Source organism: Poecilia formosa, unplaced genomic scaffold, assembly GCF_000485575.1.
Source record: "Poecilia formosa unplaced genomic scaffold, Poecilia_formosa-5.1.2 Scaffold348, whole genome shotgun sequence".
Taxonomy (NCBI): Eukaryota; Metazoa; Chordata; class Actinopteri; order Cyprinodontiformes; family Poeciliidae; genus Poecilia; species Poecilia formosa.
In genome coordinates this window covers 350508-367912 of record NW_006800287.1, presented here as the reverse complement: position 1 = coordinate 367912, position 17405 = coordinate 350508, and the positions used below count along the sequence as shown (strand labels likewise).

The following is a 17405-nucleotide window of genomic DNA, read 5'->3' as shown; positions in this document are numbered from 1 at the left end:
ACGTTTACGTTTTAGCTTGAGCGTGACGTCTGGGTGAATTTCCGTGCAGGAATCGGCGTCTGTGAATGTCCTGGCTGCCATCAGTTTCGTTGACATCTACACGGAGCGCAGCGTTCTGGATCCGGAGGGCTTCCAGAGAGCTCACCGCTGCATCAGCGACAAGCAGTTCACTCAGTTTGTGAGTAAACGACCCGTTAGCCTCACCAAGGCTACTACGTTCACGCTGCAGCCTGAAGTGACCCGAATCTGATTTTTTCATGATTTCCTTTGTGGAATCTGATGTTCCAAATATATGCGACCTGTATGTGATCTCCAATGTGAACTGCAAACCCCCTGAAAGTGTCCCGCATGTGCAGTAGAGGGTGCCATGACGTCACACATAGAGAGCGGCTCAGTGTTAAAGTCATCTAAATCTGAAGGCCAAAGTGTAGTTTGGAAAGAAAGTAGAAGTTATGGAGTATGAGGTGGGATAATGAAATAAGTGGAAGACACTTACCGTAATTTGTGGACTATAAGGCGCACTTAAAAGCCTTTAATTTTACCAAAAAACAACAGTGCGCCTTGTAATCCAGTGCAGAAAATGCGGTGTTTAAGATACAAAATACAGCTGATGTTCTAAGAATTAGAGGAATAAACAGGATGGAGAAGATAAGTATAAATAGAATAAGAACTGGGAATAGTTTTTTGAAAGGCACTCTTTTTAAGACGGGGAAATTTCTTACTGGTTTGTGTAATTGGTGTAATACTAAAGAAACGATGCAACATGTTTTTATTAGCCGTAGGAAATATGTGAATCAAAGATTACCTACTATAGAAATAGGTTTTAATAGGGAATTGAAATTTGAGAATGTGGTTGCTCAGTTAAATAGCAATAAAGGAAAGGGAATGGTATTAATTTTTTTTAAATACTGGTGTCATTAAGGGAATTCGAAAGATTAATAAAATCCAAGAGATGGCATTGTGTAAAACTAATGGATGCAAGTTGCTGTTAAAAATCTAAGGAAGAAGATGTTTTGCCAATTGTCATAAATAAGAAGTGCTCAGTTTATCTATTGCAATAAGGTTCAGGAAGAGAATATCAGGCAATTTTTGATTTTTATTAAACAGGATATAATTTTTTTACGTCATCATGTAGTCCACACTCCTTACCAGTTGGGGGCGGTAATGCTTAAATAACGTATTTTGCCAACCGCCAAAAAAACAACAAAAAAAAAAAAACAACTTAGTGCTCAGTGTTTGCGGAAGTAAACATGGATGCTAACGGTGGACCTTAGCTTACGATGTTAAAGTTGTTATCCGACCGGAGCCAGCACATTAACAACTCAATCCTCGTTATCGTCCGCCATTGCTGCTGTTTTTTTCTTCCCGCTTGCGCGTATCGGGACGCATAATAGTGACGTTTGTCGAGTATCAGTGACGTTCAGGTCGGGATGAATGCGACCTGTACGTTCTGACTCTGGTAACATTTGAAAAGATCGGATACGTATCGGATATCCAAGTAGCGTGGGTCGCACTAAGGCAAAAAATAAAAATAAATAAAATTAAAATAAATATACGGATTTGTGTCACTTCAGGTTGCAGTGTGAATGTAGCCTTCGAGTCAAACTCGTGTTTTTTTGACCAAATCCACTTTTCGTCCTGAGCAGAAGGAGCGCACCGAGGCGCTGGTCATCAAGCCTCTCTCCCAGCTCCTCGTCATGTTCGCCGGGCCGCACAAACTCATCCAGAAACGCTTCGACAAGCTGCTGGACTACGACAACTGCAAGGAGCGCGCGGACCGGCTGAAGGACCGCCGCGTGCGCGACGAGCTGCAGGTGGCCCGCAGCAACTACGAGGCGCTGAACGCGCAGCTTCTGGACGAGCTGCGGAAGTTCAACGCCGTGGCGGAGGAGCTGTTCAAAGACTGCGTGGGCGCCTTCGCGCAGGCGCAGAAGGACTTCATGAAGCTGACGCTGGGAGAGCTGAGGCCGCTGCTGCAGGTCGGGCGCTGGTTCTACTGGTTCGGCTGATCAGTATTACCAAGTATTTTTGTTCAGTTTCAAAAATCTTAGTACACTTGTCGCTTAGTTTCTTTCAACTTGACAAAAGAATGTCTTGTAAGTGAAATAATCTGCCAGTGGAACTAAGACTTTTAAATCAGTTTTAAGGAATTATTTACCTAAAACAAGCTCTACATGTTACTGAAAAGTTAGTTGTTAGTTAGTTTTGTCTTATTCTAAGCGTACTAAGAGATTTGCACAAGAAACTAGTCCGTACTTGGTAAGATTTTGTGTCTTTTGTAGTGTGAGATTTGACAAAATTAATATTCCATATTAAACAATTTACAAATATGAAGAGGAAATAATCACAGCAAAAAATTAGAATTTACATTTTGAAGAATCTTTGAGGAAATTACATTTCAGGAAACAAATCAGTGTTTTTCATTTTTAGCTTTTCAGGTCAAAATTTCCTCAACATTTTCATTATAATTTGACAATTCCAATACAGAAAATGTTTGTTTTTCTTAAAGTTTTTAAGATTTTTCCTCAAAATCATGAAACAAAAAGTCAGATTTTGATTCTTCAGTGCTTCATTCACTGTAAAACTGACTCTGTTATACTTTTTTCCCCACCAGTTTTCTAATAAAGGTGGTGCAGGGGAAAACCTGATCACGCAGTTTCAGGAGGAGTACCACCGGGTCCTCAAGCTGCTGCAGAGCTTCAGTTTCTGCCCGGAGAACCTGCCGCAGCCGGCCGGAACCACAAAGAGGTTCGAGAAGAAAACGCTGGAGAAGCAAAGCACCAAGAAACAATCTCAAGGACTTGTGAGTTTACCCGACTTGCCTTGTTCTTAATAAATAACACATAAGTACTGTGGCCGCTAATGTTAAATGTTTTCCAGCCCAACTTCGCTGCCCAAACGGACGAGCATCGCTCGGCTCTCCTGGCTGGCTACGCTCCCGAGAAACTTTACCAGGCGGAGAGGAACTTCAACGCCGCTCAGGATTTGGACATCTCGATTCAGGAGGGAGACCTGGTTGGTGTGATAAAGCAGCAGGACCCGATGGGCAGCAACAACCGCTGGATGATTGACAACGGAGGTAGATTATTATATAAGCAACTCAAAACTAGGGGAACTTTTATGCAAATTTCACGTTTTGAATGTTTTTATTTTTCCATTAGAGTCTCAACTGCTTCTAAAAACACAACCAGTTAGGTTTTTTTTTTTTAGCAATAATTTAATGTTTTAAAAACCTCTTGAATGTTAAGTCACATTCCACAGGCACTGAGCCGTTACTTAGCAACCCAAAGGGAACCCAGCCTGTAACCTGGCAACCCAAACGGAACCCAGCCCGTAACCTAGCAACACGAGCTGAGTTCCAGCTACTTTTACTTATTTTTTATTTCATTATTTTATTTTATTCGCTTCACAATGGCTGCTGGAATAGACAAGTGTTTTATTAACTTAACATTTAGAAACCATTTGCTGCCTTATGGTTGGTTCTTCTACTTTTTCATTTTGGGCCACATCCAGATCATAAATGCCTTGTTGCCGAAATGTTCTATACAAATAAACTTGATCTGTTTGCAGCCATTTTCACGTGCGAGTGTAAATATTGAGTTAGGGGGCGTGGCCAGAAGCTTATTTGGATTTAAAGTGACAGGAGGCCCTAAAACAGCTGAGACTTTGCCATTACTTAAGAATAATTTGGTGCATAATTAATTGTATAGATATCTTTCCTATGCTGTTCATCTTTAAGCTCATTCCATTTTTATTTTTGTTTCGCAGTCACCCAGGGTTTCGTCTACAGCTCCTTCCTCAAACCGTACAACCCGCGCCGGAGCCACTCAGACGTTTCCATCGAGAGCCAGTCGTCCAACGAGTCCGGCTACGGCGGCTCCTCCCCCGTTTTCTCCCGCCAGAACAGCAACAGCACTTTAACCTTCAACCAGGACGCTGCCACCGTCAGCTACTCCGCGGCGCCGCAGAGCCACCCGTCGCCACAGCCGTCGCTGGACTCCGCCTCGTCCCGCCGCGGCCAGGCGACCTCCAACCCCGACGCCGTCGCCCAGAACTCCCCGTCCCGGACTCACGCGAGCCGCAGAGACTACGCCGACCCATCGCACAGGAGCGGTGGCGCTCACAGAGACTCGGAGCCGGCGTACCGGCACTCGGGCTCGCACAGAGACTCGCACGAGTGGCGGTACGAGAGCAGGAACAGAGACACGTCGGATTACTCGGAGACAGACTCGTCGTCCTCTCAGATGAACAGCGACAGGTCCAAACGACACGGACACGCAGACAGGAGCTACAGCTCACCGCACTGGAGGGACGGGGACGGAACCAGGAAGTCCACTTACAGCCGGGACGAGTACGCCGAGCCAGAACCAGAAAGTGAACTGGACGGTCATCAGGTACTGGAATTTATCTGGATTTCTCTCTTTATTGTGAGTTTTGTAAAATTACTCACATCTCTTCTTCAGCAAAATTACAAAAATATTGTCATAATATCAGTAGGATAAAAATAATTTTACCTTTTGTGTTGGAGTTTTCACAAATTTACTACTTTATTCCCCAAATATTATGACTTTATTCTTTTATTGTTGTTGTTCTTGTATTACTGCGACTGTGTCAAACTTAGCAAACTTAGCCTGACGCTTATCTTTTGTTGTAGTGTTGATCTGAACTCAAAGTCCAAATAAACAGAAACTGTAAAAGAACGCTTGTGAAACAAGATGGCCGCCCTGTGTGCGCTGACATCACTCTATGGAACTACAGAAACCCAAAAAGTTCATTTGGGAAAAAAAATGTTATTAAATGTAAACCTTTGTTAATCGATTTGTCGCCCAGCCGTTATCTGGAACAGCTTAGACTCAGGTTGGACGGAGAGGTTCTGTGTCTGTTTGCAAATCTCACCACAGATTCTTTAAATCTTAACTTTGACTAGGCCATTGTAACACATGAAAGCTCTCCAACTCCTTTCCTTTACAGTCAGTGTTCTGCAACTTTCAGATTTGTCCTTCATCTCTGATGTTTTCAGAAAAAAATAAATAAAATCTCATAAATGCAACTTTAGTCCAGTTAATTTCATAAGATCCTACTTAAAATATGTAGAAACTTATGTTTGTGATGTGATAAAACCTATTTAAAAATACTCTTGGAAGAAATTACTCCTCAGGAATGTCTAACATTAATAAATCTGCCGATAGTTGATGTAGAAGAACATGAAAATGACCTTTTGTTTTGTTTTTTCAGATTTACTACGCGCTGTATTCCTTCAAAGCCCGCTGCGCTAACGAGATGAGCATCACCGCCAACGAGCGGCTGCGCATCCTGGAGTTCCAGGACCTGAACGGAAACGGCGAGTGGTGGCTGGGGGAAGCCGACGGAGGAAGACGAGGATACGTGCCTTCCAACTACATCCGCAAGTCCGAGTACACATGAACGCACTCTTCCCTCGCCAAGGACACGGCGACCTTGAGAACTTCCCGAGCGAAAACGGAACAAAACGAGCATTTTGCTGTAACTTATTCTGAAACTGTTTTCATGGGGTTTGATGTGGAGGACTAGTACTGCAAACTCACGCTCCTGGGATTTTTATTTATACTTCTTTTTTTTTTTAAGATGTTTTTTACGAACTAGAAGGAGCACTTTGCACTGCAAAAATACAACATTTTACCAATTAATTTTGGTCTGTATCAAATATCTCAGCACATTTGGAATAAGAGAAAAATTAAGCAAGATGTAGAGGCTTGTCTGTAAAGTAAGTAATTCCTTAATATTAATGAAAATTTATTTGTTCCATAAAATTAAATTTTGTTATAAGTGGAATAATCTAGTAACGAATTATTTACTTAAAACAAGCCTTTATATCGTCCTAAAAAGTTACTTTTAAGTAATTTTTTTCTTATTTCAAGGTATTTGCAGTAGAAACTAACCTAAACTACTATGTAAGATTTTGTTTTTTTTGCAGTGTGACCTTCGGTTCCCAGATAAAAACCTCTGAATTTCCACATTTTCTGCCACCGCCGAGGACAGTCGATGTTGACATAAATATTGGAGGACTGAAACGGGAAAGTTTTGGGTTATTTTGGCGCCTCTGTTACAGTGCAGAACCATAAAATGATGGCCTTTTTCTGGCCTCATGTTTGGGGTTTCTGCAGAACAAACAGCTTGGAGTGTTGTGTGGCGTTTAAAACAAAACGTAAAACTAAAGAGTTTGCAAACTCTGGTTTTGAACTCGGCTGCATGTAATGAATGTCGCGGCCTGATTAACGTGTATATTTTGGGCCAAATAAAGCTGTATATAGAAACTTATGGTTTGGTGCCCAAAGTAAAATGTTTGAATAAAATTCTGCTCAGATGAACAAGCTTGTGTCCTGACTTAAACTTTTGGGAAAATTGATTTTTGTTTACAGAACCCAAACATCACAAATAACCAGATCTGGTTATTATTCAGAGATTTTTATTAGATTTTATATAATCAAATGAGAATCTGTGTTTAATATCCAGAGTTTCTGCACATCTTGGAAAAGTCTTACATTTCATTTCAGTGCATTGCATAAACACAAATCTTATAAAGTATTTCTACTCTTGCATCTTTGTCCTTTTTTAGTCAATTTCTCTTTTCTTCCAACTTGCCTAAAATTTTCTTGTCCTCTTTTTTCTTCTTTCCATCTGTCCTTTCCCCCCCCCATCTACCATTTCCTGCTTTAGTTACTCTTATTTCACGCGGTGGAGGGATTTGAGGGCATAAATGCATTTGCTGGATTGCTAAGTTGTGTGTGTTGTTTAAATCTGCATTGGGTTAAAAAGAAACCGTTACTCCGTTTGCGATGAAAAACCTTTATTGGGGTGTTGATAAAAGCAAGCGTTTACTCTCAGCCCAGCTTTGAGTTACAGGAAACATCGTTACAAACTCACAAAGCTGAACCTGCCAGACGAAAATGTGACGTTTATTTCAGGTGGTTTGTTCTTGCCTTGCATGATCAAACTTAAGCTTCTGTCAGGGTTTTTGTGCGGCTTTTGTTACTAAACAGACATTTATTTTCCATCTTAACTAAAAGCACAAACTTTAACTCCGCATCCTTTACTCTAAATCCCTTTTGTTCAACACGTACTTTAACCCTCTAGCAAACATAAATCCAGCCCTGCTTCAACATACTTAATCACCTTTTTATAAATAATCCACATTATTAATCTTATAAACACCTATAATAAAATCTATGCATTTTCTAGAGCTTTACTGGAGACGTTTGTTGTCACGGTGCTCTGGATGGCAGCTGCTGAGGAAGACGAGGAGGATTTCTTCTCCATGGATCTGAACGAAGTGACGGTGGAGGATTTTTTCTGGACCGTCTTCTTCCTCTTGACATGAAGGACCTCCAGGGCGTCCATGTTGATGCCTTTCTGGATCTCCTCGCTCGTCTCCAGCTGCTCTGCCGCCTCTTGCTGCTGCTGCTGTTGCTCCATCTGCTGCTGGTGGTGCAGCTGAAAGGTGGAAACGGAGAGAAGGTTAAATGAAGCATTTATTGTCTTTTGCTTTTATCTTTAGCTGCGTTTCTCACCATCATCATATGCTGGTACTTTGCAATCGCCTCGTCAGCAGTAACTCCCTCAGCTAGGCCCAGTTCTGCAGCCCGGCGGGCCAGCTCGGCCTTATGGGAGCCAGGAGGGGTCCAACCGACTCCTCTGATCCAATTCAGGTCAGACTTGTAGTTCACCTGGTAAAAAACAAAAGGGAAAAACCACAATGCTTAATAGACACCTACCAATGTCTGGCTACAATAGAAAGTATTTAGAGTATTAAAAATGTTCTCTCTTTGTTTCATTGCAGTCATTTGCTAAAATAAAAAAGTTCAAATTATTTCTTATAAATGTTCACTCAGCAACCCAGCTGGACAGAAAAAAATCAAATAATTTTTTTAAAATTTACTGGAAAATTAAAACTGGAATGTACCACGGTCAATTTGATGAAAGTACTTTGTAAGTCGTGAAAATAATCTAGTATGTTTAGGAAAGTACTCAGGCAGTTTCAGTAATGTACCTGGTAAGTTTCAGAAAAGTATTCTGTCTGGTTTAGGAAAGTTTCTAGTAGTCTTAATGAAAGTACTCAGTAAGTTTCAGGAAAGTACTCCATAAGTTTCAGGAAAGTACTCCATAAGCGTCATGAAAGTACCAGGTAAGTTTCAGGAAAGTACCTAGTAAGCTTCAGGAAAGTACCTAGTAAGCTTCAGGAAAGTACCTAGTAAGCTTCAGGAAAGTATTCAGTAAGTTTCAAGAAAACTCAGTAAATTTCAGTAAAGTACTCGGTAAGTTTCAGGAAAGTACCCAGTAAGTTTCAGGAAAGTACCCAGTAAGTGTCAGAAAGTACCCAGTAAGTGTCAGAAAGTACCCAGAAAGTTTCAGGAAAGTACTCCATAAGCATCAGGAAAATATTCAGTCAGTTTTTGGCAAGTACCCAGGCAGTTTCAGGAATATACCCAGTAAATGTCCGGAAGGCACTTGGTAAGTTTTGAGAAAGTTTCAGAAACTAAGTTCCGAACCAGAGCAGTCTTTGTTATGAAACTTTTAGATCCGGGTTTAAACTCTGAGTAGTTTTAAAACTCAGGCGTCTCACATCGCTCTGCAGCTTGTAGGCCTGCTTGGCGTGCTTGACGGTGAGCTGCTCGGGGTCGCAGGTGTAGTCGTGGAGTTTGCGGCGGTAGGTGACGTTGCTGGCCTGGGCCTGACTCTTCTTAGCCAGCAGGAACTCGGGCTGGTCCGGCCGGATGTTGTAGCGGGCGCGCTCCTCCTTGGACTGACGCTTGTACTCCAGGTTGCTCTGAAGCTTGCTGGCAGCCAACGAGTGGACCATCTTTGGGTCGTCCTCCACGCAGCGCAGCCCCACCTGCTGGCCCTTCTCCTTCAGGTGGGACTCCTTGTAATGGACCTGTGAACAAAGATTAATTGAATTTAAATTAGACATCAATATATTCTACTGTACAACAAGGAACGCACAAGTAATTTTTGATCAGGTGACACATGCCTGAAGAACTGCATGCTGACGTTGACTACCATTGGTTTTAGCTGCTAAGCTACCAACATAATGCGCTAAATCGTATATGAATGTGTGATACATAAAAGAAAAACGGACGCACTACATGTAGCTGCTGTCAAAACAACTGCATCTGGTTTATTTTTTGTTTTTTTGTTGTTTGGTTTAAGGTGGCAGTAGTTAGATTTTATTTAATATAAAACATTAAGTTTAACTGTGAGGTAATTTTATTGAATTTATGTTAAGTGTATATTCAAATGTGGAGAGGGAACCTTTGTTTTGTTCCGTGGACCATGTGTTGCCCAGGGAAGCATTGGCTGGCGCACTTAGAGCCACATGGGCATTCAAACTGAAGAAGCTGTAAGAAATTAAGATTTATTCCTCTGGAGTCAATGCGGCTAATGAGGTACAGTTTTGTTTATTTGTATCTTTTATTTATGTAAATACGCCATTTATTGTGAACTGATTTAGGTTTGTGTTACCTTTTTTGTAGTTCTGACAGCATTTTTTGGGAACTTAGAAAGACGTGTCCACAATAAATGGCTGTTGAAAACCGAGAACTGCGTTAAGCTTTGATTTAACTCGAGAGGATTATCACTACAGCTACTAGATAATATCAGTAAAAGTTTTAATTAAAAAAGTAGTGAGGGCGAGGTCAGCTATGCTAGCTTGACTTTGACAACCGTAACATGTAGATGTGCTGTAGAATTTGGTATGTTTCGATTCAGTTAAAATATTTTTAAAAAGGCGACCGAGTCACCAACTCTCTGACAGATCATCAGCAGAGCAGGTGTTTACATTAGCTAATCTACCACAGCTGTGTTAGCTTAGGTAATAGCAGCGGCAGCTAATCTACCACAGCTGTGTTAGCTTAGGTAATAGCAGCGGCAGCTAATCTACCACAGCTGTGTTAGCTTAGGTAATAGCAGCGGTAGCTAATCTACCACAGCTGTGTTAGCTTAGGTAATAGCAGCGGCATCTAATCTACCACGGCAATCACTTATTAATAATAGCAAAAATAAACATCAATGATAAAACCATAAAACTGCAACGGACTGAATGTTCTGTTCTTTGTTTTGAAAATGTTTCAGTGGTTTTATTGGTGTTAAATCCTGAAACATATAGTGGCGTTGTTGTCAGTTGCTATGGCAACGGGTCTTTTTGTAGCACAACAAACACAAATAGCAAGGAAATGGTTTTTTTTTTTTAGTTGTTTTTCAGGGTTATTTTTCGCTTTACTGTGGCACACTGCACTAAATGAATAATACCAACGACCCCAGGTTCCATTTAGTTAAGGGAATCGTTCTACTGCAACAGCGCGATGTTGGATGGCGAGTAAAAGAAGCGTCTTTTTGCCCTCCGGCGCATGAGCATCCAGATGTAAATAATTACATGCATCGTGTCCATAACCTCTGGACCAAACCTACGTCGCTGGCGATGTCTCTGGAGGCCTTGGCTGTTTGGAAGGGGATTGCATCCAGCCTCAAGTCGTAGCCTGACGTTTTCACCTGCTCTCCAGAGGCCTTGTAAACTTTCTTCACAGTGAAAAAAGAAGAAAAATCTTAGCATAGGACGATAAAGAGGAATCATCTGCGTTTATTTACTTTACTAAAAGAGTCTTACATCGCTAATCTGCTGAGCGTTGATCTTGGCTCTGATGAAGTCGGGATCGTCTGGGTGTAAGGTGTATTTATGCATCTCGTCGTTCTTTCCAGACTTGTACAGTCTCTGCGATACACAATAAAAGACATTAACAGCTAAAGGAAGAATTAAAATATGTATTTAATGCGTGTTTTTTCTTCTTTCTACCTCGCTGCACTGCTGGTAGCTTGTCTTCGCGTGGATGATGTCAGGAGAGTCGGCCACTGACGTAAACTTGATTCTGTCCGGCAGCTGACGGTATTTCTTCTGCAGGAGGAAAAAAAGCCCCCACACCATATGGTTTTAATTTGTTTGATTTGATGTTTTCGTTTTTCTTTCCTCTGATTTGAATAATGTTTTATTTTTAACCTTTTTTTTTTCTTTATTGTGAAACATTTTCAGTGGAAATTGCTTCATAAATAAGTGAAGTTTAATTGTATCGCAAATTTCAGATCAAATTACGGATCAAGCAATAAAAAATAGATTTTGTCAAAAATAATGAAGCAAATACACATCAGATATATTGGTCAATGGTCCAGTTATTATTAATCAAATGCAGTTTTAAACAGGTTTGATTTATTGGAACTCAGTGTTTCAGCTGTTTTGCAGTTTTCTGGAAGTTTGTTCCAGAAACTGAAGGCTGCTTCTTTTGGTTTATTTTTTTATAAATAAACTAAATATTATGTGACTGAAGCAAGAAAATACAAACAATTAAATGTTTCCTTAAGTATTTAAAATTATTTTATTAAGCCTTTACATGAAAATATTAGTGAAAATCTCAAGTGAAACACAATAAAATGAGTATAATTATTATTTTCTACTCTTCACAATATTAAAATCCAAACTTAGGACGCATCAATTATTCCACTTTATATAAACTTATTTTTTGTTTTATGGTACTTTTATTGCATTATTGGCTTCCTTGTTTGTTCTGTCTACATTTTGTTTTTAATTGCTTGTCTTACAGGCTAGAAATAAAATAAAATGAATTATTATTATTATTATTAGAGACAGATGAGTTTCTAGTATAATTTTTTCCCAAATACTCACGTCACTTATGAGTTCTCCTGCCTTCTTCGCCGCCTCCAGCTGCGGCGTTCCCACTCCGTCCCAGGCCACTCCTTTCATGAAACTCAGGTCGGATTTGTATTGTTTCTATGCACGAAGCAGTAAAACACACATGAATCAAGTTGTGCGTCGGCGTTTCTTCATCTTCCTTTACTTCCCTCGTCTTTGTTCCTCACCTCGCTCTGCAGGTTGTACGCCTTCTTGGCCCATTTCACCTTCATGTCGTCGGGAAGCACCGTGTATTCATGCAGCTTGGTCCTGTAGTCCTGGTCGCTGGCCAGCGCCTGCGCGTTCTTAGCCGCCACCAGGTGGATCATGTCCGGGGTCAGGTGGTACTGGCCGCTGGCGGACAGCGCGTCCCGGCGGTACTCCTGGTCGCTGGCCAGCCGGCCGGCCTGCAGGCAGTGCAGCAGGTGGGGGTCGTCCGTGACGCTCCTGACCCCGATGTGTTTCCCCTTCTCCAGCAGGTGGTTGTGCCTGTATTGGTACTGCAGAGACACGAGTTCGGTTGATTTCCTGGGCCTGCTTCAGTAACGGGTTAGCGCACGCGACTGATCCAGAAAGCTAAACGTGTTTCTGTTGCATAATGCAGATGAATCACATCACCTGTTTTGGCCTGCACTGCGTTCCGACAGTGTGAAGTCGCAAACGTGAGTGAAAAAGAGTCGGGCTGTTTTACCGCGACATACTAGAGCCAAAAAAAATCGAGTTCATTTCTGCCAAAAAAACTGAAAATTTTGAGAATAATTTCTGAATTTTTCGAGAAAAAGACACGAAAATTTCTGAGCTCCAAACGTCAAAAATATGTGAGAAAAAAAACTTAAACATTTTTTTGGAAAAAAATTGTCTGAAAAGTCAAAAATTTGCTTGAAAATTACTCAGAAATTTTGAGAATAATCTCAGAAACTTTAAAGAAAAAGCAAGGAAATTCAAGAGCTGCAAGTCAAAAAAAAATCGCAAGAAAAAAATTAAAAAACTTTGAGATTGATAGAAATTTTCTGAAGAATAACTTGGAAATTTCTGAGTTTATAAAGTCAAAAACATTTGACTTTTGAAACCCAAATTTCCAAATTAGAAATTTCTGAGACTTATCTTAATATTTGAGTTTTTTTCTAGAAAATTTTCAATATTTTAAACTCAAAACTTTTTTTCTCAAAATGTTTTTTTTTTCTTGCAAATGCTTAACTTTTCAAACTCATAAATTTCCTTGTTTATTCTGGAAAAGCTTTTCAGCGGACGTTTACTCTTCCTTTCCGTTTATAATAACCATAATGTGCTGTTGTAGAGTGTGATTAATCTGGCTGATATTTTGTAATCGATGTGCAGCCCTGCTTTCATCTGAAGCTCCTCCTGTTCTGCTTACGTCGCTGGCGATGCCTGTGGAGCTCTTGGCGGCCTGGAAGGGGATGTCCTGCATGGTGAGCTTGTAGCCCTGAGCTCGCAGCGTATGCCAGGACTCTCTGTACTTTACCTGCAGCAAATGTAGCACACAGAAAGTAAATAAAACATCTTGGGCAGTCATTTTATTTCAGCGAGCAGCTTAAATCATCGCACCTCACTGAAGTTGGAGGCGTTTATCTTTGCTTGTGTAATCTCTGGTCGCTCGGTTGTAATAGTGTAGCTGTGTTGGTCGTTTATGCCCTTTTCTTTGTACAGACGCTGAGAAAAAAAATATATGTATATATATTATGTTGCATATTATAAAACCTATAGAAGACATAGTAAAAGTGTATCATTAGAGTTCCTGACTCACTTCATTTGTGATTTGTCCGCTGAGTTTAGCGTGGACGATGTCTGGGGAGTCGGCGACTGAAGTGTGCCTGAATTTGTACGGCTGCTGTCGGTACTTTTTCTGGGACAGAAAACAGACGTTTTATTACCTTTCTGAGCAAATAATTTAAATTCCTCCCAAATCAATGAATGTAAATTGAAATGTTTAAAAACTTTCTTGTGGACACGGCTGGGAAAAAATATTTTAATCACCTGTTGGGAAAACACGACATGCAGTTTTTGAAAGAAGATGGACTTTTGCTAAAATTAAAAGTTTTGCAAACCAATATAACTGAACCAATCATAATAACTGATTGAGTCACAAAAATAAATTAATCAATTGATTGCATGATAAATCAAATTAAGCTCAATCATTTTCATTCTGATGATTTTTTGGAGTTCAATTTTATAAACATTATCATCCATTTTATTTTTTTGGAAATAAGTGGTTTTTATTTTGATTTTATTCTTTGTTTTTGGTTGTTGCATTTTATTTTGTATATGTAAAATATCTTCCAGTTGCTTTGTTTTTAAAAATAAAGTTTACTTGTATAGGATTATCAATGGAATCAAAACAACAATATTATCGTTTATCGCAATCATTTCTGGGACAATTTATCATCCAGCTGTTGCACAAATAGCAGCTCTTACGCTTTTACGTTTGTAAAAGTCGTAACCGTGGCAACGAGGTATTGTTTTTGCAACTGCAAGCAGCTGATTAGCATCTCAAATAATCTTTGAAAGTGAGGCTTCATGGATGCAGAGCAGGAGCAAAGCAGAGGGAGATATTCGATACTTAAAAAGAGGAGATGATAGTTTTATCATTGTGATAAGAAGAAAACGGATAAAAATCAAAGAAGACGTCTCACGTCACTGATGAGGTCTGTGGCTCTCTTGGACTCCTCGATCTGCAGAGCTCCGGTTGCGATCCAGGCGGCGCCTCGCAGGAAGTTCAGGTCAGAGCGATACATTCTCTGTGGACAGAAAACTTTTCTTTAATTTCACTATAAAATTTTAATTAATGGAACATATTCTTGATTTTTTTTAGTACATCTGACTCAAAATTTTGGATTGATTCAAAATTTTTGAGTATTAATTAAATGAAATAAGTAATGAAAATGGAAGAATAATAAATGGAGATTAATCTCAGAAATTTTCAACAAAAAAATGTGGGCATTTCTGAGTTTGAAAAGTCGAAGATTTGCTAGAAATTCCTTTTTCAAAGTTAAAAAACTTGATTTGAATATTTCCACATTTTTTCTAGAATTGTTTTTAGGTTAATCTAAAAATTTTATAATTTTCCCCCCCCTAGGTGTTATTACTTTTCAAACTTTGAAATTCTCAAGTCTTTTCTTAAAAATTTCTGATTTCAATCTCAAGATTTAAGAGTTTTTTAAAGTTATCTTTTGACTTTTAAACTCAGAAATTTCCACATTTTTTTCTTGAAAATTTCTGATTTTTTTCAAGCATATTTTCAACTTTTCAAATTTAAAAATTTCCATGTTTTCTTGAAAATTTCAGAAATTGATTAAAAAAATTTTAGAGTTTTTTTCTAGCAATTTTTGACTTTTCAAACTCATAAATTTCCACATTTTTTCTTGAAAATTTCTGAAATTTATTTCAAACTTTCAGATTTTTTTGCTTGCAATTTTTTTTTTGACTTTTCAAAGTCAGAGATTTCCAAGTTTTTATCTTGAAAATTTCTGATATTAATCTAAGAATGTCAGATTTATTTTAGGCAGAAATGCACTGCTCCTTTTTCTCTGTCGAATGGCCCATTTCTGCTGTAGATTAGCACTGAAGAAACTGAGCAGCTGAGGTTTTTTAGGTAGTTACTGTCACTTATTCTTACCACGACCAACTTAAACCATTTCTGATAAAGACGAGTGGTGGAGTAGCTTTGAGTAAAGCTTGTTGTTGGTGCTGAAGCCGTGTGGACAGAGGAGTTTCTGAAGTCCGTCTCACCTCACTCTGCAGTTCGTACGCTCTCTTGGCAGCCTGCACCTTCATGTCATCGGGCAGCGACGTGTAGTGATGCAGAGACAGCCGGTAGTCGTGATCGCTGACCAGAGACTGCGCCTTTTTAGCATGAGCAACCTCAACCATATCCATGGGCAGGTGGAATTTCGAGAGCTGATTCGCCGAGTCCTTCTTATACTTAATCTAAATTCAGAGCAGAATTCATAAATGTGATTTCTAATAGCTTATTTCTAGATGAACTACAGGGCATAAAACACTCACATCACTCTGTAGCTTGCTGGCGTGAACCGAATGCGCGATGTTCAAGTCGTCCTGCAGCCCCTTCAGTCCAATCATCTTCCCTTTGGTCTTCTCAAATTCTTCTCTGTATTTTACCTGAAATCAATCAGTTTATGTGTCACACAAATTATTTCCACAGTAAAACCTTCTGTGTGTGACTCAACTTAATTGAAGTTAATGTAACATATTCTTGTTTTTGAGTACATCTAACTCAAACTTTTGGATTGATCAGAAATTTTTGAGTATTGATCAAATGAAATAAGCAATAGTAATGGAATAATAATAATAATTATTAATTGGAGATTAATCTCAGAAACTTTCAAGAAAAAAAATTTCTGAGTTTGAAAGTCAAAAATTTGCTGGAACTTTTTCCCCAAAAGGTTGCAAACAACTTCTGACTTTTGAAAATTTCCTAATTTTTTTCTAAATTTTTTTTAGGTTAATATCTACATTTTTTAGTTTTTTTTTTTCTTGTAAGTTTTTCACTTTTCCAACTCAGACATTTCCAAATTTTTTCTTGAAATTTTCAGATTGATTTCAAAATTTTAGTTTTTTTTCTAGCAATTGTTTGACTTTTGAAACTCAGAAATTTAAGTTTTTTTCTTGAAAATTTCTGATACTAATCTCAAAATTTCAGATTTTTTTTTCTAGCAAATTTTCAACCTTTCAAACTCAGAAATTTCCACAAAATATTTTGAAAGTTTCTATTAATCTCAAAGTTTCAGATTTTTTTTCAAGCTAATTTTTGATTTTTCAAATTCAGAAATTTCCATGTTTTCCTTAGAATAGTTCAGAGATTGATCAATTTTTTTTATCACTCCTTTTTTGACTTTTTAACCTCAGAAATTTCCACATTTTCCTTGAAAATTTTTGACATTGATCTCAATTTTTTTTATTTTTTTTCAAGAAAATTTTCAACTTTTAAAACTTGGAAACTTCCAAGTTTCTTTCTTGAAAATGTCAGAGATTGATTTCAAAATGTTTTTCCTGGCAATTTTTTGACTTTTCAAACTCAAAAATTTCAAAGTTTTTTTTCTTAAATTTCTGACACTAATCTCAAAATTTCAGATTTTTCTCTAGCAAAACTTCAACTTTTGAAACTCTTTCTTGAACATTTCATATTGGGTGTCACACCAATAATTTCCACAGATTGTGTGTGGTTGAACTGGGTCTCACATCACTGAGGATGTCTGCAGACGCTTTGGCGGACTGGAAGGGAATTGCGTCCAGACGCAGCTTGTAGCCGCCGTCGCGTAACTTCGTCCAGGATTCCTTGTATTGACTCTAAAAGTGTAAATGTATCATCAGAAACCAACTCATGGAAACACAATAATCAGATCAATAATCAGAATAAAAAACAAAGCTTTACCTCACTGATGTTTCTGGCATTGATTCTTGCTTGCACCAGCTCTGGCAGCTCTTCACTCACTGTGTAATTGTGTTTTATGTTTTCTCCCTTTTCTCTGTACAATCTCTGCACAAAAAAGCAAACAAAAGAAAACAAAAAAACAGGACGACCAATGTTACTGCAGGAAACTCTGCATGAGTGTTGAAGCTACAAAATGAATCCTTTGTGTGGTTATTTGTAGTGAGAACGGATAATATATTCACCTCAACAGCATTTGACGCCTTCTATAAATATATGTATAAT

The 17405-nt window shown here is 38.9% G+C and overlaps 2 protein-coding genes across 8 annotated transcripts in view; one reads left to right on the top strand and one right to left on the bottom strand.

Annotated features, from left to right (window-relative positions):
• The window catches only part of dnmbp (dynamin binding protein), a 40577-nt gene extending 34755 nt beyond the window's left edge, over positions 1–5822 (top strand). For all 3 annotated transcript variants that reach the window (XM_016661899.1, XM_016661898.1, XM_016661900.1), the window contains 6 exons: positions 50–178; positions 1647–1979; positions 2615–2803; positions 2881–3079; positions 3769–4394; positions 5236–5822. In XM_016661899.1, the coding sequence (XP_016517385.1) occupies positions 50–178; positions 1647–1979; positions 2615–2803; positions 2881–3079; positions 3769–4394; positions 5236–5424 (1665 nt within the window). In that variant the 3' untranslated portion in view covers positions 5425–5822. The remainder of the gene's footprint in view (positions 1–49; positions 179–1646; positions 1980–2614; positions 2804–2880; positions 3080–3768; positions 4395–5235) is intronic.
• Positions 5823–6809: 987 nt separating this feature from the next.
• The window catches only part of nrap (nebulin-related anchoring protein), a 30774-nt gene continuing 20178 nt past the window's right edge, over positions 6810–17405 (bottom strand). For 4 of the 5 annotated variants that reach the window (XM_007574291.2, XM_016661884.1, XM_016661885.1 and 1 more), the window contains 16 exons: positions 17124–17228; positions 16931–17038; positions 15737–15850; positions 15461–15658; positions 14365–14469; positions 13479–13577; positions 13280–13384; positions 13089–13196; positions 11902–12213; positions 11708–11812; positions 10826–10924; positions 10640–10744; positions 10444–10551; positions 8600–8911; positions 7548–7703; positions 6810–7470 (listed from right to left, as the gene is read on the bottom strand). In XM_007574291.2, the coding sequence (XP_007574353.1) occupies positions 7204–7470; positions 7548–7703; positions 8600–8911; positions 10444–10551; positions 10640–10744; positions 10826–10924; positions 11708–11812; positions 11902–12213; positions 13089–13196; positions 13280–13384; positions 13479–13577; positions 14365–14469; positions 15461–15658; positions 15737–15850; positions 16931–17038; positions 17124–17228 (2406 nt within the window). In that variant the 3' untranslated portion in view covers positions 6810–7203. The remainder of the gene's footprint in view (positions 7471–7547; positions 7704–8599; positions 8912–10443; positions 10552–10639; positions 10745–10825; positions 10925–11707; positions 11813–11901; positions 12214–13088; positions 13197–13279; positions 13385–13478; positions 13578–14364; positions 14470–15460; positions 15659–15736; positions 15851–16930; positions 17039–17123; positions 17229–17405) is intronic. The other variant, XM_016661886.1, reaches the window with a different exon arrangement.